Source organism: Bubalus bubalis, chromosome 22, assembly GCF_019923935.1.
Source record: "Bubalus bubalis isolate 160015118507 breed Murrah chromosome 22, NDDB_SH_1, whole genome shotgun sequence".
Taxonomy (NCBI): Eukaryota; Metazoa; Chordata; class Mammalia; order Artiodactyla; family Bovidae; genus Bubalus; species Bubalus bubalis.
Window position 1 is genome coordinate 938,945 of NC_059178.1, and position 24,222 is coordinate 963,166.

Below are 24,222 nucleotides of genomic sequence, written 5' to 3' on the forward strand. Positions count from 1 at the left end.
ATATCTATTCTACACAGTAACAACCAGAAATAGAAACGCTGTAAACCAGCTACACATATTGTTAACTATAGGGTGGATTTCACTACCTTCATTCAAGGTAGTTTAACTTGTTTGGTTATTTTCTCTTCAAAAGAAAAAAATCAAAGACGGAAGCACCAGATAACCCCAAAGGTACATGCATTCATTCCAAACCCAAGCTGGGCGTGATCATCTGCAAGACACACCTGGCTCCCCAGACAAAAGCAGATGGGTCCAGGACTTGTAAATTTTGTATTTATTATACCAAAATTATGACATGTTCATTTGTGCATTCTGCTTTAATATAACTCTCGGTATGTAAAGGATCTAACTGAATGCTACACAATCATGCTGATTGTGGCAGCAGTAAGGAACACAATTAAAAAGTGTCTGCAAAAGGGGCTGGTGGGAACAGGAGAGGAGGAGAGGGTCAGCGGCCCCTGGGGCCAGGTCCCTTCCAGTGGCTAAGATCCACTCATCTGAAGGCAGTGCCCTCAGCAGGGCTCAGGCGCACCGCCAGGGGACCGTGTGGGTGCAGGGACGGAGGGGAGTCAGCTGTTCAGTCTGTGTCCCTCACGCCAAAGCTACAAAACTTCTGAAGCATCACTATACAACACAGAGCTATTTACAATAGAAATTTCTCAATCAACGGTTCTCTCAGAGAAAATTAGTGAATCCCAGTGACTTCAGTCACCTGACAGAGTAAAACAACTCCTAGGAGTTAGTCTCCATATTCTACAAATGTCTATCGTTTTCAAGACAAAACAAAACAAAACAAAACAAAACAACAACAACAACAAAAAACAACAGAAAACAAGAAAACGTCTTCCCCCCACAAAGAAATACAGAATTACAATATTATTAAATCATTTAGCACTGGCAACCTGCCTTGCCTTCCACACAGAGAACAAAAAAGCCATTTTAAAAAACATTACATTAACTGTTTCTCTGTAATATATTAAACCTTTTGTTTTTTGTCTTTACATATCTGATATGTTAGGGGAAGAGGTTAACAAATTGAAATCATATGGGTAGAGCATCACTAGAAGAAAAGTGGTAATTATTATTTTTTAAACGGCCAACAGAAGGGGCGCCTGCGGACGGCGGAGGCGTGCGGACGGCGGGCGCCGGGTCTGCGGGGCCCGGGCGGGTCAGAGCGGCGTGTCGCCGCTGCAGTCCGCGGGCTCCGCGGGGCCCGGGCGCGGCGGCGCGGGGGGCCGCTGCTTCATCATTTCCTTCACCTCCTCCTCCAGCTCCGGGGGGATGATGAGCTGGTCGTCGGGGTCTGGCTGCGCTGGGGCCGCGAAGTACCCGCCTGGCCTGCGCAGCGGCGCGTCGGCGGCCACCTCAATCACGTTGTGGCTGCGCTCCTGGGGGGCCACAGAGCCGTTTCCCCGCCGGCGCCCCATGGTCCCCGCGGCCCCGTCCACGCGCCGCGCCACGCCCGGCTCGTCCTCCGCGGCACCCATGCCCTCTTCGGCGGCCTCGGGCGGCGGGCCGGGCGCGGGCGGCCGCCGGCGCTCCCCATCCCTGGCGCGGCCGCAGTGGATGTCCACTGCCACCTCCACGCGGCTGCCGTTGCTGAACACGCCCTCGATGGGCTCCTCGTCGTCGCTGTCCAACCCGTTGTCCGAGAAAGCGCTGGAGAAGGTGGCGCTGGACAGCTGCCGCTGGAAGGCGCCGGGCGCGCCCCCAGGGTGCAGCGCGCAGCGGGGCTCGCCGGGGCCGGAGGGGCTACCCTCACCCAGCGCGCCCGGCGGCGGCGGCTCGTCCGAGGCCGTGGAGCCCACCTCACTGCTCATCTCCGACGTGGATAGCTCGCTGCTCATCTCGGAGGCCAGCCCGCTGCTGGAGGACGGCGCGCCCAGCCCGTCGGCGGGCCGCTCCCGGATGGCCACTCCGGCGGCGGGCGCGAAGACGCCGGGGCTGGGCGGCGGCAGGGCGGCCAGTTCACAGCAGCAGAAGCTGTCCTCGGGAACGCTGAGCTGCACGACCACTGCGCTCACGCTCTCGCGGCAGCCGTAGCTCTGCGCCAGGGTGCAGAGCTTCTTAGCGGCGGCCAGCGCGTCGGGCACGCTGCGCACGGCATCCACGGCCTCCTCCACGGACAGGCTGTCCCACAGCCCCTTGCTGCCCAGGATGAAGAACTCGTCCTGGGGGCTCAAGGCCACGGACTGCACGTGTGGGCGGGGCACCACGCTGGGGTGCAGGAAGGTGTAGCCCAAGATGCGCGTGGACTCGGTCACTCCGTTCACTTTGCCGTCCTGGAAAGAGAGGGGTTGCCAAGCAGACGTTACCACCGAGAGTTGGGGGCAGGGCTCCTGCCTGGGGGAAGCTCCGGGGCCTGCCCGCCCTGCAGGCCTGCCCGCCTCCTGTGAGGGGCTCCCGGCCACCTGTCATCAGAACCCGGGGCAGAAGCCTGGGGCCAGCAGGGAGCAGGAGGGACACGTGGAAAGCGCTTCATGCATTCCGTGTGTTGGGACCTGTCCGTTCCAAAGCACACCATCATCTGGCTGAGTCAGCAACACGGGCTGATCAGCATCTCTGGGAACGCACAGGGGTCCAGGGAGGAAGGGCCTGCTGAGCCACCCGGGGGGGCAGCAGACCCTCCTAGGCAGGTGCGATTCAGCGTGATGGCCCCCATCTCAGACCACTGCCCACAGCCCAGCAACCAGCAGGCGATGGCGTGGGAAGGTCCAAAAGTGGGCGGAGCTTTAACCTGAAGGAGGCTGAAACAAATTGCGAGAGACTAGGTGGGGAAAAGTGAAGTGTTTGGAGAGGCAGACACTTATTCAAGGAGAAAGGTGGCTCCCGTAATTCCTGAGCTGACTTTCCTGGCAGCAAATGGAGATGACGACGCTTCCCGATTCAGTCCAGCTGGGTTCCCACCATCTGAACCATGAACCAAAGTTTCAGACCCTTTGCCAGTAAAAAGCTTTTACTCCGAGGCTGGAGCGAGGAGCCATGGTGTAGCTGCTTGGTTCTTGATTCAAGTTCTTCAGCGGAAATGGTTAATTTCTGCACCGTGTACTGTTGAGCACGGAACTCAATACACAGTTAATAATTTAACTCAGTCCCATCTGAGACTCTTCGCTCCCTACATGGTGTCTAGTGTTCACTTTAGTCCTCCCTGCTCTTAGAACAGGAAGGGGATGGGAATCGAGAGGCAGACTCGTTTCCCAGACTCCCACAGTAGATCCTGAGTTGTCTTCCTCATGGCCCTGGGCGGAGCCTTCCTGGAGTCGGGGTCTCTCTGCCGACTGCAGACCTCCACCACTGTCCACCTGGGCATCACACCGCTCCTCAGGCTTTACTGACGAGACGAGACTGGACATCTCCTGTGGGCAGACACGCGTCTACACGGGAATCACATCGACAGCGCCCATCCGTTTCAGGCACACAGAGGGGACCCACACGGCAGGATGAACGTGTGAATGGAGTCCAGCTCTTCCAGTCCGTTCTGGAGGCTGTGCCGCAGCCCGACGGCCTTTCTCAGCAGCGGCACTTGGACCTTCTGGGCCAAAGACTGTGCTGTGGGGCCGCCCCGCACCATGGAGGCTCAGAGGGGCCGCCCCGCACCCCCACACCGTGGAGGCTCAGAGGGGCTGCCCCGCACTGTGGGATGCTCAGCAGCGTCCCTGGCTTCTACCTGGGCTTCCCTGGTGGCTCAGACGGTAAAGAATCCGCCTGCAATGTGGGGGAGACCAGGGTTTGACGCCTGGGTCGGGAAGATGTGCTGGAGAGGGAAGTGGCGCCCGCTCCTGAGAGCCCGAGACAGAGAAGCCCGGTGGCTCCAGTCAGTGGGGTCACAGCCAGGCAGGCCTGAGCGACGGGCACACACGCACACACACACGGCTTCTACTGGCTACGTGCCAAACGCACGCTCCCCACCCAAGTTGTGACAACAAAGATGTCCTTGGACATTACCACGTGTCCGTGGTGTTGATGGGGGACTGGCCCCCGGCTGAGAACCACTCGCCGCCTTATTTGAGTGCAGCAGGAGGCATGACCTGAAGCAACAACCAGTTAATCTACACTGATACGTACACTGGCCTTGAGAGGCCAGACAGATACCTCACCACGCCCACTTTACCCAGGAGGAAACCAAGGCGCCGAGGTTGAAAGGGGACAGCCTGCAGGTCCCAGAGCCAGGAGGAGAGGAGGGCAGGCAGTGTGACCTCTGCAGGCCTGAGCCCCCTGTGGGCGCCCCGAGGAGGAGACGGGGTGACTGTCCGGCCCGAGCGGAGAGGCTGCCGGGCCTGAGCCCCTCTGTGGGCGCCCTGAGGAGGGGACGGGGTGACTGCCTGGCCCGACGCGGAGAGGCCGCCAGGCTTGAGCCCCCTGTGGGCGCCCTGAGGAGGGGACAGGGTGACCATCCGGCTCTGATGTGCAGAGGCCGCCAGGCCTGAGCCCCACTGCGGGCCCCTGAGGAGGGGACGGGGTGACCATCCGGCCCGAGCGGGGAGGCTGCCGGGCCTGAGCCCCCTATGGGTGCCCCGAGGATAAGACGGGGTGACTGCCCGGCCGAATGCAGAGAGGCCGCTGGGCCTGAGCTCCCTGTGGGTGCCCCAAGGATAAGACCGGGTGACTGCCCGGCCAGACACGGAGAGTCTGCCGGGCCTGAGCCCCCTGTGGGTGCCCCGAGGATAAGACGGGGTGACTGCCCAGCCTGACGCAGAGAGGCCACATGGCCTGAGCCCCACTGCGGGCGCCCTGAGGAACAGCCAGGATGACTGCTCGACCCGACGTGGAGAGGCCGCAGGGCCCGAGCCCCCTGTGGGTGCCCCGAGGATGGGACGGGGTGACCACCCAGCCTGACGCGGAGAGGCTGCAGGGCCTGAGCCCCCTGCAGGCGCCCTGAAGAGCAGCCAGGATGACAACTCGGCCTGATGCGGAGAGGCCGCCAGGCCCGAGCCCCCTGTGGGTGCTCCGAGGATGAGATGGGGTGACCGCCCGGCCCTGACGTGGAGAGGCCGCCAGGTCGGAGCCCCCTGTGGGTGCCCCGAGGATGAGACGGGGTGACCACCCGGCCCTGACGCGGAGAGGCTGCCAGGTCTCAGCCCCCTGTGGGTGCCCCGAGGATGGGATGGGGTGACTGCCCGGCCCTGACGTGGAGAGGCGACTGGGCCCTGTTCTGTATTCTGCACGAGTCTACTCTGATGCTGTGGATTCGGATCTGGAATCTCGGATCAGCTTTGGCGTCTACAGAACGCCGAGGGAGATGCTCCCCGGCCAGTTCCGCGGCCTCCTCCCAGTCCCCCCACAACCTGAGGAAGACGGCCCTCACCTCCGTGACGATGGCCTTGTGCCGCTTGATTCTCTGCAGCTCCTCCTCACAGCTCATGACATACGACCTGGAGAGGGGCAGCGGCTTGCCGTTCCGACACAGCACCGTCTGGCACTTGCCCACATTGGCGGAGGTCAGGGTGAAGGGTCCTCCAGGGTCCACAGGGTCGTGCCTGATGTGACAAAGGACAGCAGCGCCTCCGAGCTTCTGCCCAGCTGTGCCCAGCTTCCTGGAATAAAAAGAGATGGGGCTGAGAGCCCACACCATCGCCAGACGGCCACACGGGACAGGGAAGCAGAGCTTGGGGCTCCACTCGGCGCCTTTACCAAAGCAGGCCCCGCCAAGCTCAGGGGAGCCCGCGGCACTGGACGCACACACGGGCACACACGCGGGGCCTGCTACCAGCTGGGCGGGGCCTGCCCCCAGCTGGGCGGGGCCACTCCGCCATGGAAAGCCTGAGGAGCCGCTGAGGGATGAAGAACCCTCGCCTGTCTCGGTGTGGCCTGCGGCGCCTGTCTCAGCACAGCCAAAACCAGCAGAGGCGGCCGCGTCTCCCTCAGCCTCTGCTCCCGAGAGGGTGGGAGGGGGAACCACCGCACAGGAGCAGGCGTGAACACCCCCGATGCATCAGAGCGGCCAATCGCCCCTCTCTCACAGGCTGCCTATGGGCAGGAGCCTTCCCACACTGGGTCATTCATGCTCTTGTCCTACACAGTGCGACTCTCCTGACAAATGAGGTCCATCCTCAAATGTTTACAGGAAAGACCGTCTAAGGATGAGCTCCAAAGAGCTCACTGAATACTCAAGGCACCTGCAAGTGTTGGCAATCAAAAGGCGCTCAGACCTCCGGCGGCAAGGCCCGAGGCTGGCGGAGCCTCCAGACTGACCTGGGCACAACAGGAGCAGGAAGGTCCAGACGGACAGATCCTGCTGTTCACGAGGGTAGACCCTGTAGGTCAGGCCAGGGGAACCACGGACAGGAGCAAGGGCAGCCTGATCGCAGGCATCAGACGTCGGCCGAGAGGACACAGGCTTCTCGCGAGGACCGTGAGCATTGCACATGCCCCGTACCCCGCTAACCCACAGGGAAAACGAGGCGGGAAGTGACGCGGAGACGGGTGGACAGCGGGGGTCTCTGGACCCCAGCTCGGGCACGTCTAGGCTGTGGGCTCCAGGCTCCACCAAGGTAGCATGGCTTCCCTGCTGTCAGAGGCCATGACTCCTCCAGCCAAGCCAGTACTCAGGCTGTATCTGGGAGAAGTGCAGCCAGTGACCAGGGTTTGAGAGTCTCAAGTTCTTAATGCTGACCCAGTGCCTGGGGTCCATAAAAAGTCGGCCTGTTTGGGCTGTGTGAAGGGTATGTGTGTGGTATGTGTGTATAATATGTGTTTCCTTTTTTCTGAAACAAGATGGTGGTCAAAACAGAAAAGGAGACAGATGTACAGACAGACGTCCCTGTCTTATGCCTCTCAGCATTAAGGCATTTAGAACAATGACTGGTATATATTAAGGGCTCACTAAATATTAGCTGTTATCAGCATCGATTATTAACTGTACACGCCCACTGAGGTGAGCTGCGGCGAAGAACCTCACTGGGCCACGTCTACTGAGCTCTTCAGGAGTCCTCATGCCTGGGGGAGCTGTCAAGGCTTCTCTGGGGCAGCATTCCTCAGCAGACACTTTTTCTAGCCCTGCCACAAAGATATTTCCTCTGGCAGATTATCAAGGGAGAAAAAAAGAAGAGAAGCAGAAAAGATCGTCACTGTTCCCATGACCTTTGAAGCACTCTCTGCTTCCTGGTCCCACAGGATCAAGTGTTTGCAGTACAATACCAACAGGCACGTCCTTCACAACCTACAAAGCCTTTAAAGTGAAAAAGAGCGAGCAATGCTTTGAACGTGGGAATGCTTATGACATTCAGCCCTCAGAGTTAGAAACAACATTCTACAACTTCCACGGTAACCAGAATCTCTAGGGAAAGGCCTATGATTCTTCTAGTAACACTGTCTTGAACAGGGCTTCCCAGGTGGCTCAGTGGTAAAGAACCCGCCTGCCAATGTAGAAGATGCAAGAGACGCGGGTTCGATCCCTGGGTTGGGAAGATCCCCTGGAGAAGGAAATGGTAACTCACTTCAGTATTTTTGCTGGAAAATCCTATGGACAGAGGAGCCTGGTGGGCTGTACAGTCCATGGAGTTGCAAAGAGTTGGACATGACTGAGCAGATGCATGCGCATGTGCATGAACACACACACACACACACACACACACACACACACACACAAACAGACACACACACACAGACACACACAAAGACATACACATACAGACACAGACACACACACACACATAAACACACACAGAGACACACAAAGACACACACATACACACACACACTCAAGAGACACACACACACACACAGAGACACACACATAGAAACACACAAACACACACACACACAGACACACACACACAGAGACATACACAGACACACACAGATACACATACACGCACACAGACACACACAGACACACACAGACACAGAGACACACACACAGAAACACACAGACACAGACACAAAGACACACACAGACACACACAAAAACACACACATACAGACACAGACACATACAGATACAGACACAGACACATAAACACATACACACACAGAGACACACATAGAGACACACACACACAGGCACACAGACACAAACATATGCACACAGAGACACACACATAGACACACACACAGAAACACACACAGAGACACAAACACAGAAACACACATACAGAGACACACAAACACAGATACACACACACAGAGACACAGAGAGACACAGACACACACACATACAGACACAGATGTACACATACACAGACACACATGTACACATACACAGACACAAACACACAGAGACACACACAAACACAGACACACAAATACACACACACAACACAGGGAGAATGCCCTCACTCCTGGCCTTTTACAGTGTGACCGGGAACAAGCATGAAGCCGCAGCGGCGCCGGAAGCTCTACCTCTGCATAACGATGAATGTGTTGACCATGCACTCCTCCCCGTCCCTCGTTTTCTGCAACTCCTCTGCCAGAATGTCGCTCATGGTGCACTGGAGCAGGTAGGGCACCTCCACGTTGCGGTCTCCGTCAAACACACCGTACAGGGCCTCCCGGTTGTCGCAGAAGTTATTCACCGACAGGGCTGCCACACACAACCTGCAAAGAAAAACGCTTCTGTGCTGAGTCAACTCATCTTTTCTTCTCCATGCCCAACCCAGCTGTGGTTCTTCTCCCATTTGCCTAATCCAGTCTTGTCTCTTTCTTCGTGACTCTGAGTAGATTAAGAATAGGTAATACTTTGGCTACTTGATATGAAGAGCCAACTGATTAGAAAAGACCCTGATGCTGGGAAAGACTGAAGGCAAATGGAGAAGCAGGTGTCAGAAGATGAGATGGTTAGATAGCATCACCAACTCAATGGACATGAATGTGAGCAAACTTCAGAAAACAAAGAGGAGGAGCCTGGTGTGCTGCAGTCCATGATGTGGCAAAGAGTTGGACATGACTCAGTGACTGAACAACAACAAAACTAAACCCCAGCTAATTTACATCAACCAATTTTTGTAAGTGAAGAAAAATGATAAGCACATATTTATGCTTCATGGCTTTCCCCCACTCTCTTCTGCTGAAGATTTTATTTTTAAATAGCACTGAAAGACTGTAAGAGGCACGGGGAATAACACCAGATTATGAATGCATATGTCCACGTTCTTTCACAAAACGCTTATTAAGGAAAACTTCCACAAGGAGCAAAAACGGAGTCACAACCAAAACACTGGGAAAAGTAAAGGAAACGTGTGCACTGGCGGGAGGAGAGCCACACAGGCGCTCCAGAGACCTGCAGTCTCTCCACTTAGACTGCTTCCATGGAGGGCGCCTGTGTCCCATACACTCTCCAAAACGGACAAACACCTGCGGGAGAAACGAAAAGCCAGGGCATTAATAAGTGGGGAGATGACTTCAGGCAGCCTAACACACAGGGAACTGGAGTCTTCAAAAGAGAAAAGAGACAGGCAGAAAAACGTTTTGAAGAATTAATAGATAAAAATATTTCAAATCTGGTGAAAATGACAAACTTACGGATACAAGAAGCTCAACAAATAGCAAGCAAAAGCAAGTGAAACAGCTTAACTGAGGCACATCAAAATCAAATTGCTGAAAAGCAGGGATAAAGGTGGGGGTAGGGGAAGTCTAAGAGCCACTTCCTTAGTTCCAGGAAATCTCAGGCCTGCGAGGGACAGCAGCCCAGAGGAGCAACCCCACGTCCAAGGAGCGGTGGCTGTGCAGGCACAGGAGGGCCAAGAGAAGCCACTCCACATTCAAGGTCAGGAGGGGCGGCGGTGAGGAGATACCCCTCGTCCAAGGTAAGGAGCAGTGGCTGTGCTTTGCTGGAGCAGCCATGAAGAGATACCCCACGCCCAAGGTAAGAGAAACCCAAGTAAGATGATAAGTGTTGCGAGAGGGCATCAGAGGGCAGACACACTGAAACCATAATCACAGAAAACTAGTCAATCTAATCACATGGACCACAGCCTGGTCTAACTCAATGAAACTAAGCCATGCCCATGGGGCAACCCAAGACGGGCGGGTCATGGTAGAGAGGTCTGACAGAATGTGGTCCACTGGAGAAGGGAATGGCAAACCACTTCAGTGTTCTTGCTTTGAGAACCCCATGAACAGTATGAAAAGGCAAAATGATAGGATACTGAAACAGGAACTCCCCAGGTGTTGGTTGGGGATGGAGCCAAAGCAAAAACAATACCCAGCTGTGGATGTGACTGGTGATGGAAGCAAAGTCTGATGCTGTGAAGAGCAATATTGCATAGGAACCTGGAATGTCAGGTCCATGAATCAAGGCAAATTGGAAGTGGTCAAACAGGAGATGGCAAGAGTGAACGTTGACATTCTAGGAATCAGCGAACTAAAATGGACTGGATTGGGTGAATTTAACTCAGATGACCATTATATCTACTACTGTGGGCAAGAATCCCTTAGAAGAAATGGAGTAGCCATCATAGTCAACAAAGGAGTTCGAAATGCAGTACTTGGATGCAATCTCAAAAACAACAGAATGATCTCTGTTCGTTTCCAGGGCAAACCATTCAGTATCACAGTAATCCAAGGCTATGCCCCAACCAGTAACGCTGAAGAAGCTGAAGTTGAAAGGTTCTATGAAGACCTACAAGACCTTTTAGAACTAACACCCAAAAAAGATGTCCTTTTCATTATAGGGGACTGGAATGCAAAAGTAGGAAGTCAAGAAATACCTGCAGTAACAGGCAGACTTGGCCTTGGAGTACAGAATGAAGCAGGGCAAAGGCTAACAGAGTTTTGCCAAGAGAACGCACTGGTCATAGCAAACACCCTCTTCCAACAACACAAGAGAAGACTCTACATGTGGACATCACCAGATGGTCAACACTGAAATCAGATTGATTATATTCTTTGCAGCCAAAGATGGAGAAGCTCTATACAGTCAGCAAAAACAAGACCAGGAGCTGATTGTGGCTCAGACCATGAACTCCTTATTGCCAAATTCAGACTGAAATTGAAGAAAGTAGGGAAAACCACTAGACCATTCAGGTATGACCTAAATCAAATCCCTTATGACTATACAGTGGAAGTGAGAAATAGATTTAAGGGACTAGATCTGATAGAGTGCCTGATGAACTACGGACTGAGGTTCGTGACATTGTACAGGAGACAGGGATCAAGACCATCCCCATGAAAAACAAATGCAAAAAAGCAAAATGGCTGTCTGGGGAGGCCTTACAAATAGCTGTGAAAAGAAGAGAAACGAAAAGCAAAGGAGAAGAGGAAAGATATAAGCATCTGAATGCAGAGTTCCAAAGAATAGCAAGGAGGGATAAGAAAGCCTTCCTCAGTGATCAGTGCAAGGAGATAGAGGAAAACAACAGAATGGGAAAGACCAGAGATCTCTTCAAGAAAATTAGAGATACCAAGGGAACATTTCATGCAAAAATGGGCTCGATAAAGGACAGAAATGGTATGAACCTAACAGAAGCAGAAGATATTAAGAAGAGGTGGCAAGAATACACAGAAGAACTGTAAAAAAAAAAAAGATCTTCACGACCAAGATAATCACAATGGTGTGATCACTGACCTAGAGCCAAACATCCTGGAATGTGAAGTCAAGTGGGACTTAGGAAGCATCACTATGAACAAAGCTAGTGGGGTGATGGAATTCCAGTTGAGCTATTTCAAATCCTGAATGATGATGCTGTGAAAGTGCTGCACTCAATACATCAGCAAATTTGAAAAACTCAGCTGTGGCCACAGGACTGGAAAAGGTCAGATTTCATTTCAATCCCAAAGAAAGGCAATGTCAAAGAATGCTCAAACTACTGCACAATTGCACTCATCTCACACACTAGTAAAATAATGCTCACAATTCTACAAGCCAGGCTTCAGCAATACGTGAACCATGAACTTCCAGATGTTCAAGCTGGTTTTAGAAAAGGCAGAAGAACCAGAGATCAAATTGTCAACATCCAATGGATCATCAAAAAAGTAAGAGAGTTCCAGAAAAACATCTATCTCTGCTTTATTGACTATGCCAAAGCCTTTGACTGTGTGGATCACAATAAACTGTGGAAAATTCTGAAAGAGATGGGAATACCAGACCACCTGACCTGCCTCTTGAGAAATGTATATGCAGGTCAGGAAGCAACAGTTAGAACTGGACATGGAACAACAGACTGGTTCCAAACAGGAAAAGGAGTACGTCAAGGCTGTATATTGTCACCCTGCTTATTTACCTTATATGCAGAGTACATCATGAGAAACGCTGGGCTGGAAGAAGCACAAGCTGGAATCAAGATTGCTGGGAGAAATATCAATAACCTCAGATATGCAGATGACACCACCCTTATGGCAGAAAGTGAAGAGGAAGTAATAAGCCTCTTGATAAAGAGGAGAGTGAAAAAGTTGGCTTAAAGCTCAACGTTCAGAAAACTAAGATCATGGCATCTGGTCCCATCACTTCATGGGAAATAGATGGGGAAACAGTGGAAACAGTGTCAGACTTTGTTTTGGGGCTCCAAAATCACTGCAGATGGTGATTGCAGCCATGAAATTAAAAGACACTTACTCCTTGGAAGGAAAGTTATGACCAACCTAGATAGCACATTCAAAAGCAGAGACATTACTTTGCCAACAAACATCCGGCTAGTCAAGGCTATGGTATTTCCTGTGGTCATGTATGGATGTGAGAGTTGGACTGTGAAGAAAGCTGAGCGCCGAAGAATTGATGCTTTTGAACTGTGGTATTGGAGAAGACTCTTGAGAGTCCCTTGGACTGCAAGGAGATCCAACCAGTCCATTCTGAAGGAGATCAGTCCTGGGTGTTCACTGGAAGGACTGATGCTAAAGCTGAGACTCCAGTACTTTGGCCACCTCATGTGAAGAGTTGACTCATTGGAAAAGACCCTGATGCTGGGAGGGATTGGGGGCAGGAGGAGAAGGGGACGACAGAGGATGAGATGGCTGGATGGTATCATGGACTCGATGGACATGAGTTTGAGTGAACTCCGGGAGTTTGTGATGGACAGGGAGGCCTGCCGTGCTGCGATTCATGCGGTTGCGAAGAGTCGGACACGACTGATCGACTGAACTGAACTGGGGGGCAGAGGGAGAGCACACCCTGCGAGGAACGAAGGAGCAGAGACAGCAGGGCTCTCGTCAGAAACAAGGCAGAAGATGGAGCAGCAGCGTCTTCAAGACGGACACGAAGACTGTCAGACTTGCTTCCTATACCAGTGAGAACAGCTTCCGAAAGTGAAGGTGCAAAATCGACATTTTCAAAGGCACATACAAAAGATGGCACTTCGAGAAATAGGAAATATGTGGAGCAGAGAATGGCCCGCCAGATGGAGATCTGGTTCCACACAAACGTAGGAAGCACATTGGAAACAACACACAGGTGAGTACATAGAAACGCTTTCTTTTTCTTATTTTAAAAATCCCATCAGGACAGTGCTTCTCGGGACTTCCCGGGCCGTCCATGGTTCAGACTTGACGCCTCCACTACGGGTGGAGGCACAGGCTTGACCCCTCATTGGGGAACCAGGATCCCACATGCTGCAGGGTGCAGCCGAAACACAAAGGAGACAGACAGTGGTTCAACAGGGGACATTCTGCCCCCTGGAGCTGTCTTCGCTGATAATGACTGGGATGGGGGTGATGTTGGCATCCAGAGGGTGGAGGCCGAGGGTGCTGCTAAATATCCTACAATGCGTGGGACTCCCTATCCCTCCCCTGCTCTCCAACAACAAATAATTATCTGGGTCAAAATGTCAGTAATACTGAAGTTGAGAAATACTTTGGGAAATAACTGTTTAAAGTAAAAATTATAATAACATATCCTGGGGTTTATAACAAAAGCAGAGGTAAAACGTGGCAATAACGGCATGAAGACGAGGAGGGAGGAGTGGAAGTTCACCACGCGCGCTTCTTGTCACACACGTGAGAGGATGGACCGTAACGAACAAGGTCAAGGTTATACCACAGACCCGAAGCAAACCACACAGAGTAGAACCAGTGAGAACAAATGCAAGAGATAACAAGGAATGAGAAACAACCCAAAAGAATGAAGAAAAAGAGAATCAGGAACAGATGGGACAGAAGACAAATGTTACTTAACTGGCAGATTCAAACCTAACCACATCAGTATTTTATTAAGTATAAAAATGGTCTAGACACTACCCAAAAAGATTCAGATTATATTAACAAGTAAGACTTAACCATATGCTGCTTATAAGAAATATACTTTAAACATAAGGAGACAAATAGGTTAAAAGCAAAAAGGATTAGAAATTATATACAGTGGCCCCCTAAACAACACAGGTTCAAACTGCATGGGTCCACTTACATGCTAATTTTTGTTCCCTCTAACACTACTATGGTCCTACACAAGCTCTGCACATGTGGAACCTTGGAAATAAAGAGCTAACTGTAACGTGCTGCATGGATTTCTGATCGTGGTTGGTGCCTCTTATTCCGATGCAGTTGAGGGTCAACTATACTACCCTAACACTGAACAAAAGGAAGCTAGAGCAGCTACATTAATACCAGACAAAGTATTTCTCAGCATGAAGAATATTACAGAAATAGTTGTTTTATAGTGATTAAAGGGTCAGTTCATCACCAAACTAACATTCTAAATGTTTATGCACATAATAACAGAGCTCTGAAATACATGAAGCCAAAACTGAGAGAACCACAAGGAGAAACCGAGACGCCTCTCATCACAGTCCCTCAGGTGCTGACAGGCAGACGGAAGATCAGTGAGCACAGTCAAGGCTGGAACATTTTCAACAAACTTGTTGAATGACAACCTACCCAATTTTTTTCCAAATGCACATAAAATATATACCATAATAAACCATATTTTGGGCCAGAAAATGCCTTAATAATTTTAAAAGATTCAAGTGATTCAAAGTATGTTCTCCAATCACACTGGGAAAATTTCTTAGGAAGAAATTTATAGCTCTAAATGCTTAGGATATTAATACCCTAAGCTCAAATCAGTGACCCAAACTTATTCCTTAAGAAGCTAGAAATTTACAAGCACAATAAATCCAAACAAGCAGAAAATAATAAAAGTAAGGGCAGAAGTCAATGAAATAGAACACAGAAAGACAACAACAAAAAAATTCAATGAAACCAAAAGCTGGTTCTTTGAGAATTATCAATAAAACTGATAGACCTGAAATCAATTTGATCAGGATAGAAAGACAAATGACAAATGTATCAGGGACGGGAGTCGGGAGAGACATTACTACAGATCCTACAGATAGTGAAAGGAGGGTAATGGTATATTATGGCCAATAAATTTGAAAACTAGATGAAAATGGATAAATTCTTTGACAGACATAAATTACTAAGGTTCATTCAAGAAGAAAGAGATAATCCTATATTAAAGAAATCGTATATTTAGTTATAAACCAAGGAAAACTCCAGGCCCAGGTGGAATTCATTGGCAAATACTAGCAAAAATTTAGGAAGAAATAGTATCAAGGCTATAGAAACTCTTCCAGAAGACTGTGGAATCCTGAAGACAAAATACTCCTCAACTCAGTTTATGAGGTGAGGCCAGCATCACCCGGATATCAAAATCAGACACCACAAGAAAAAAATTACTGTGAACACAGATGTGATCAATAAATTAGCAGAAAACTGAGCCCAGCAGACTATAAAAAGGGTAATACATCGTGACCACATTGAAACTTATCCTGAAAATGCATGGTGGATTCAACATTTTAAAATTGATACAATTCATTATCTCAACAGACTAAGACAGGAAAAAATATGATCACCTCAACTGACGCAGAAAAAGCCTATGACAAAAAATCTGATACATGTTATAAAAACTCTTAGCAAACTAGGAATAGAAGGGACTTGCCCTAACGTAGTAAAGGAAGTCTACATCTTCTCTGATATACCGTATCACACTCTCAGGGAAAGAGCAGAGGACTGACGAGTCAGGCCCACAGTGTGAGTTCCGCTCTGTTTTCTGACCTAAGGGCAAGTGGCCAGCGTGGCGGCCACAGTTCCACTTTTACTTCCCACGAAGGAGAGCGAGCCAGCAGCGCTCGGTCCCGGATGCTGTTGGAATCACCTGGGGGAGGCTCTAAAGCATTCCGGTTTAATGGCCCTACGTTGGAGAATGTTCTTCAGTGCTCCTCACCTGACTGATTCTAATGCGCACCTGGGGTTGAAGGCCATTAGCTCTCCTGAGGTCGTCCTGCACTTTCTGTCCCGCTCCGGCCCGCCTGCTCCGAATGCTTGGTGTTCCTATCTATGCCTTAGCTACCTAAATGACGACTATTCTAATTTACAGGCTCCTTGGCTTTTCTGCCGCTGCTGTGCAGTCTCTCAGTCGCATCCGACTCTTTGTGACCCTTTGGACTGTAGCCCGCCAGGCTCCCCTGTCCATGGGATTCTCCAGGCAAGAATACTGGAGGGGGTTGCCATGCCCTCCTCCAGGGGATCTTCCCCACCCAGGTGTCACACCTACGTCTCCTGCATTGCAGGCGGATTCTTCACCCACACTGATTATCAGCACCCCTTCATAAAAACCAAGCCTGCAGAGCAGGATTACGATTCTCAAGAAACCAACATCTGCATGTGAGACAGGGAAGGCTGGTAAAGAGAGGGAAGAGAAAGGAATTAAGATGGATAGGACCTGGTGGCAAGACAAGCAGCTGACATTATAGAGAGTGGACATCAAGCTCCGGACAAGCTGGTTGAGACTGTAACACAGCCCCACAGGAATGCTGCCAGCACCGTAAGGGGTCGCGAGTGAGGACAGCCAAGGCTACGTCTGCTGCTTTAGTACTATCCCTGTTTTGCTTGGTAAACAGGCTTCAGAGCAAAACAAAGGGGCTTTTCAAAACGGCGGGGATGTGTTTCAATACTCACGCCTCCTCCAAACACGGGCGTCTCAGAGAGACACAATGTGTCAGTTACACCGTCTCCTAGCAACCTCTCTCACAAAGAGGGTGGGTGTGCTGCCCAGCAGGGCTGAGCTAATGTTCCCGCCTAAGTCACGCGGTGGCCTCCCTCTGGGGAAACATGCTGGAATACAGGTGGCATGCGGATGTGTATGCCAGCGACGGGCTTCTCTCTGCCCTGCTACGGTGGGGAGGCGGGCGGGCAAGTTCTCATTCCAAAGTTTCAACTTACTTGTTTTTCACCCCTGAAGCTTCGGTGTAGCCATGGCTCCACACGGCTGGAGCTCCAGAAGCATCTCCTGCCGAAGGCTGATCAATCTTGAAACAGCGGATATTACTGATCAGAGAAACGGAGGGGCCGGGAATCATTAAAACAGAACAGGTGCTCATTGCTACCTTGACCTGAGAAGCGAGGCACACCTAAGCACTCTGTACTTACCGTTTCTCACTGTGTTTGATGTGTCTGAAACGTTTATCAGCAGCGAGAACTAGCTACTCATCGTAATGAAAACCAAGGGGCACGCACACAGAGCACGGAGGCCAGTTTATCAGCATCCGACGGCGGGCACTGAGCCTCCACACTCACCGCCCTGGGCGGCTGCGCTCTGCTGGGATGAAAGGCTCTCAGCCTTGGCATGAGAACACGAACTAGTGAAGTCAGGTGTGTTCTCACAACATGAAGCCCAGATGTGAAAAGAACGAAACCTCAGCTACAACCATACTGTGCTTGGGCAACGCGAGAGAGTTCTGCGACATTCATCCTCAAATCCAATACCTGCTCACATCACCCCCTTTACATATTTACGAAACATGACCGGGGACCTGCCGCTCCCTGACGCTTCCAATTCTTTCCTCATGGGCACAGCCAGCCACGCCGAGACCAATATCATAAAGTTATGAAATAAATGAGGGGAATTCAATAAATTTAATGTTAGCTACATACATATAAACGGGGAGACAAGTTCTTATCTCACCTTGGCTGTGGTATGCTGTAATTGGTCCAACAGGACCCCGAACAGAAATATTAAGAGTAAACCCTCAAACGCAGTTCATTAAAAACCAGCCTACGAGAAAGGATTCAATGCCCATGAACACGAAGTCATACAGATATGTGGCAGGTTCTTAAAAGGCTGCCTACCACATGGTGAGATAAATCCCTATTTGTAAACTGCCACTAGTTTTTTTCCCCTATTACTTAAAAGAAAGGGCATTTAATTTAACCTCAACACCTAAACACTTCTGTCCTGAGACCAGGAATTTAAATTATCTGTTGGCATTCATTAACTCCAAAATATAATAAATATAATAAATTCAATAACTCCAAAATATAATAAACACTGAATACTTTCCCAAGAAGCAGTCAACTCAGAAGTAAATCAATATCTAATAATATTAACTTTGATTCTAGAAATATTTGGTGGCAATGTCTTTGAAATTTAAAACTATTTCATTAAACAGAAGTTTCTACTCTTAATTACCAGAAGGCATTCACTTTTTCCTTTATCCTAAAAAGCTGAGAAACATAAATATCACAGATGGTGCCAATGGAAAGTTCTGAAATAAAATACCTCATTTTACATCAGTGGGATATATCCTCTTTTCAAACCTATCAATAAAAGGGGTATTTAAAAAAGACCTGCTCTTGTTTGCTTTCCATATGGCCTGGTACCAGATTGATCCATGTACCATGGTAAGCAATGCACTGGGTTTCTTAAGGCATATCTTACAGCTTCTCACTGCATTTTTTGCTTACTTTTCTGAACTCGAGAGAAAAATGGAAGGTTCCTTTCTAAAGACATTTATACTTAAAAAACAAAAACAAACAGAACAGAGAGCCTTAAAAGAACTCCATTCCCTAGCCTGATTATTAAAGAAGAGAGTAACCCTGTCCCCTCCACCCCAGTCCATTCCGGTGAAGCAGCACTCATCCCCCGCCTGGCTGAACAGTGTGACGGGCGGCCGTCTGAAGTGAGCGGGTGCGGGCTCGTGTGCATCCTGAAAGGAGGCTGAGGGGTCTGGGAGCCGGAGCTTTAACCCCGTGGAGGGGTCACCACACGGACCGACGCTGCCTTGTGGAGAACAGACCGGCCAGCCCTCGACGGAGGGCCCAAGTTACACATTAGGTGCGGGACCTCTGCGATTAAGGGGCCACAACTGTCTAGCTATTGAACAGAGGGCGGTGCTTTTACCTGAAGAGCGCTATGATGCCACTGTCTGTTTCTAACCGTGGTAAGCCCGGGAGGGCAGCGCGCTTCACGGCGGCGCTCTGGGCGCTCTAGTAACGTGTACTCTTTGGTAGAGAGTTTAACGGGCCCTGTCCTAGGCCCGTATAATAGTGCGATCATTCCATTATCTATATGGTTCTGCATTTTTTTCTAATTACATCATGAAAATCTCCCCATGTGATTTTATACACATCCTAAGTGTAATTAGAAACATCTTGATGACTATCCCTAACACATTTCTGATTATTTTTTAGAATAAAATTTTTACCACAGAAAACCTTGATTTAGGTATACGAATACTTTTAAAAGTCTGACACAGCCAATGGCTTTTTTAAAAAGTTATATAAATGGACAATCCTCCATTAGCACCAATTTGAGGGGAAAAATGTCATCATTAAAATATTTTATTTAATATTTCCTTGATACATTAATAAAGCTGCGCATTGATCTTTTCACGTAACTATCTGTACTTTGTTTATTAAATGTTAATGTCCTTTGCTTATTTTCTGCTTGAATGAGTACTTAGCATTACTGACTCATACATAACTATATATTACATAAATATCAAAACCAATCTATATATACTGACTTCTCTTGTGATTCCCCCACTCTCTTTTTTGGCCTTAAAAGTTCTTTTCTGGTTTGTGAATATATTTATATGATCTCTTCTTTTAAAAATTATTTCATGTTATAGATTTAACTCTTTAATTTAGCTGGAGTTTATTTTGGTGTGCAATAGAAATTTGACTTTATTTTTCTCCAAAGAGCTGCTTCCATTTATTAACAAATTTTTATACATTTTTAACACAAAATGACATTTCATATTTGTTAACACTCAAAAGTTACCCTTGTAAGGATGAAATATGTCTTGATAATCCATATATTCTTAGTTCTGAAAAGTCCTTTAGACAGTGTGTAGACCACCCTCCCTTAAAGATGAAAAAACTAAGGTCTGGACACACTGAGGGGCCTGGGCTCTGCATCCTGGTAAAACAGTGGCGAGAGCTGTAGGTCTCCTGTGTCTTTAAATCTCCCTTCCTACTTTGTTTCCATTATTCTCATCTCCTTTTGTCTGGATACTTTCTCAAAAACTTTCTGGAAGGACATATGAGTATCCAATTATCTGAAAAAACTTTCTGGCTGTCCGTCCATCCTGGTGAACTACAGACTCACAAATCACTTCACTCCAAGTCTGTGCAGACAGACCATGTAAGTCAGACACCTCCCATGCCATTTCCTGTCTGCACCGAGCAGCAAGCATCCTCCTCAGGGAACAGGGCGGGGCTGTGGCGCCTCACAAGGGACTCACTTCAGCAGCTCCAGGGTTCTGTGGTCCAGGGTGAGCCGGGGGTTTCCAGTCAGGTCCAGCTCTTGCAGCTTCGGAGGCAGGTTTTCTGGTAACGTGACTTCGCTTAGCTCGTTACAGCTCAGGTCCACGCACTGAAGGAAAAGTGGAAACGAGAAGACACGGTCTGCAGAAGGGGTTCAAGCAGCTCTAACGCTGCAGGAGAACTGGTCTGACCATTCACTGCGCTACGACAGCGAAACACAGGACCTGTGTCTGTCTGCTGTTCAGCCCTAAACATTTACAATGGACCAGGGCTTCCCTGAGCTCAGACAGTAAAGAGTCTGCCTGCCATGCAGGAGACCTGGGTTCAATCCCTGGGTTCGAAGATCCCCTGGAGCAGGGCATGGCAACCCATGCCAGTATTTTTGCCTGGAGAATCCTATGCACAGAGGAGCCTGGCGGGCTGTAGTCCATGGGGTTTCAGAGAGTCGGACGTGACTTAGTGACTACACCACCACCACCGGCCTTAGCGCCTTAACACCACGAGTGTTAGAATTCTGTGTCTTTCTTTAGCCTATTAATATAAAAATCATAAATGTAGGTACAGTTTCACTACATTTCACTCATTCTAGAGCTGCACTCTCATCACCTTTGATAGCCTTAATACTTTCAACAGAAGTGCAAGAATTCACTTAATCTAAATGTTAATAATAATAGGGACATGGTCATCTCCTCCTTTTTGTTGTTTTTCCAATTACAAATAATGGTGTGTGTCACCTGGACTCGAATGAAACTCTGATGACACTGCTTCATAACGGGCTACTCTGGCAGCATGGCCTGTACACATCAGCAGAGAAAAGAACACACCAGGCAGTGCCAATGCTTCTCCTGATGGTGATGAAACATGAGCTTAAGGACTGACAGGTGTGGGTAATGTAGAAGGCTAAACAGTTGACACAAACGAATTCGGAGGTCAGAGTATTAAGGGGAAAGATGAAAGACATTGTGGAACATCACTGAATTTTATGAAATTGGTTAGCAACGTTTTTTAATGTTACCTCTAAAGATTTAAACTTTTACAATTCCATAGACATAAAATTGCTCCTTCTTTAAATTACCAGATTATAAACAAGTTCAGCGGGGTATCATTTATAAAGGTGACCTTGGGGACAGCAATACAGATCCTGAGAGATGGGTTCACGCACCAGCCCGCCCAGGCCCATCCGGTCACCAGTCCTGAACCCCCTGCAGCCAGTTCCGCGCCGTCTAGTTCCACCCTCCTACGTTTGCCCCAAGGACTATGACCGCTTCCCAACTTTGCTTTCAGCCTCCCTTCCCTCTGATCCACTCCCCACGGTGCTGCCAGGGTGGTTTTCTGCTGTGGCTTGCTCTACCTCATTCCACTCCAGCCTCAGTCTTTCTGCCCCCACTACCGCCCTTCAACCTGCGCCCAAGGTCCTCAGCTGGTCAGCTGTGACCTTCAGTCCGCCTTTCAGCACCTGCCTCCTCTCACGTGGTGTTCAGCTGTCAGGGTGAACTCTCACGCCAACCTGTTCTCACCTGTCTGTGCCCTGGCACACCGTCCTCTGTGAAGGGAACTCTTCACGCTATCCTTGCTGCATCTCCTCCCACGTCTGATGCATTTTTAGCACACTGCACAAAGCAGGAGCTCAAACGATGCTTTCACCAAAAGGAGAAACAAACAAATGAATGCCTACCACTTGGTAGGCAATTATTTGTTGACTGAATAAATGAATGGATCTTAATGGATCTGTTAGGATGGGAACTGCAATATACACGTTTAGGTTAAATTCAGTCTAGAGTAAGTAGCACTGCAAAGGAATTGATATGTTTTTAAATGTGACTGCTTCTGCATGAGAAGGTAACTCATTTCATTAAGGGCAGACTGAGTAGAGAAACACCCCTAATATAGCTTTGCACGCTTAAGGAGGTTTATTCCTAAAAATTACAGGACGTTGCTATCTGGTGGCAACCTCTGGTGTTAACAGATAGTAAGTGCTTTGCTTACAAGCACTATTTCCTGTTCTTTTAATAGTCTTCCACAAATGCTTGTTGATTGAGTAAGCAAAAGAAGAACTTCAATTTGTAAAAGTGTTAACTGCTCGGTTGTGTCTGACTCTTTGCAATCCCATGAACTGCAGCCCACGAGGCTCCTCTGTCCATAGGATTCTCCAGGCAAGAATACTGGACTGGGCTGCCATTTCTTTCTCCATTAATTTGTAAATGCCTTCCTTTTAAGTTTATACACAGTATCTCTGATTTTTCTCAACTGGGTTTTAGATTTAGGAAACCTTACTGGCAACACCTTGACAAAAATGACCATCAGGGTAAAACTTTTTTCAAAAAAAATCCTCAATCCACCAATTACTATTCCATTTCTGCAAACAGTAAATTCCCTTAAACACCAAAACTATTTCTAAAATCTGACTTTAATGAAATGCATCCTACATATAAGCTAAGCAATTCCTTTTCATCATTTCTTCTTAAAACTGGTTATGTGTGCCCTTGGGGAGATTCAGTGGTATATCACAAAGTTACAGGACACCCGGCCTGTGCTTCTGGGGCGTCAGTGTTACTTAGAAGACTACGGAGCCTTCACTTTTATATTAAAACTAAAAGAAATGGTAAAAGAGTAGAACACAAAATTAGCATGTAATTTTAGATTAGAAAGGAGACGTCACAGAAGTTTCTAGACGACTGCAGGTCATATTCCAGACTTCGGGGCGTATGATCTCACTTCTTCTCCCTGTGGACAGGAGACTGTCGAGAGCATGGCAGTGCCCACTTCCCAGCCAAGCTCTCTGAGGACGCACAGCCACAAGTGCTCCTCTCCCTGGGGCGCCTCTGAAGGGACACTTTCCACACACAGGACTCTCAGAGGGCCAGCTGTCTATCTGCATGTACACACAGGCCACTTCATAAGATGCAAGCAGTATTTGGTTGGAAAGGGAGTGGCTCTGTGTTTAAAAGACCTGCTGAAATAATTTTTCAAATTTGAGTTAAAAAAACAAACCCATCTGTCTGAGTTAACACTTTACCCCAACTCTGAGAGAGAGAGACTGTTCAGGCCCAGCTTTCCTGTGGGCTGTGTGGCCAGGGAGGCAGAGAGAAAAGCAGCTTCAATGGCCCTGTCCTGGAAGACACTGCTTCATGCCTTTTCCACAGCTTTGGTTCCAAACAGGAATGGGTGCCAGATTCCCCGAATTTTAGAAGAATTCCTAAATAACGAATACCCAGACTCCAGGACCAGAAAGACAATTGTTCCTGCTTCCTGGTTTTTGGATATTTCAGTTCCTAGGTGACCTGTTGAGTCTGGAAGGTCAGCTACCCCACCCAAACTGCCACCTCACTGGTCCCTGGTGTGTCTTTATCTCCCTTACCCTCCTTTCTGAAGAATTAACGCCTTTTCTTTCACCCACTTACCCACCACTTCCCCGTGTGTTTTGTGTTTATGACTGAGCTGGTTCTCCTGCCCTCATCCCACTTCAGAAACAACAAACATGGCTTGATTCCAAGGGAAATTCAACTTCCTGGATCCACTGTTCTCAAGAGTGTGGCGTATTAAACACACGTCATACTCCATTTCCCAGGGAAAAAAGCAGTCCTAGAGATGGCGTCCCTCGACTTATCCAAATGATTTATTACTTCACAGCACAAACATGAAAATAACCTTCTGGGAAGAACTTAAAACATTTTAAAATACGCTGTTCACCTAGTGGCCAAAATCAGGACCCTACAGGAAAACGGAAAATTTGACAAAAGTTGCTGGTATATGTTTAAATTTCATCTGCTGTGTCACACATTAATTTTACCTGCTTAAACCACACTTTGAAAA

General features: G+C 49.0%; 1 protein-coding gene across 1 annotated transcript in view; it reads right to left on the reverse strand.

The window, feature by feature from the left end:
* Positions 1 to 259: 259 nt before the first annotated feature.
* The window catches only part of PHLPP1 (PH domain and leucine rich repeat protein phosphatase 1), a gene marked incomplete at its 5' end in the record, with an annotated part of 223,440 nt that continues 199,477 nt past the window's right edge, over positions 260 to 24,222 (reverse strand). Inside the window, 5 exons of the mRNA XM_025273112.2 lie at positions 260 to 2,282; positions 5,306 to 5,534; positions 8,341 to 8,535; positions 17,086 to 17,190; positions 20,388 to 20,518. Coding sequence (XP_025128897.2) covers positions 1,170 to 2,282; positions 5,306 to 5,534; positions 8,341 to 8,535; positions 17,086 to 17,190; positions 20,388 to 20,518 — 1,773 coding nt within the window. The remainder of the gene's footprint in view (positions 2,283 to 5,305; positions 5,535 to 8,340; positions 8,536 to 17,085; positions 17,191 to 20,387; positions 20,519 to 24,222) is intronic.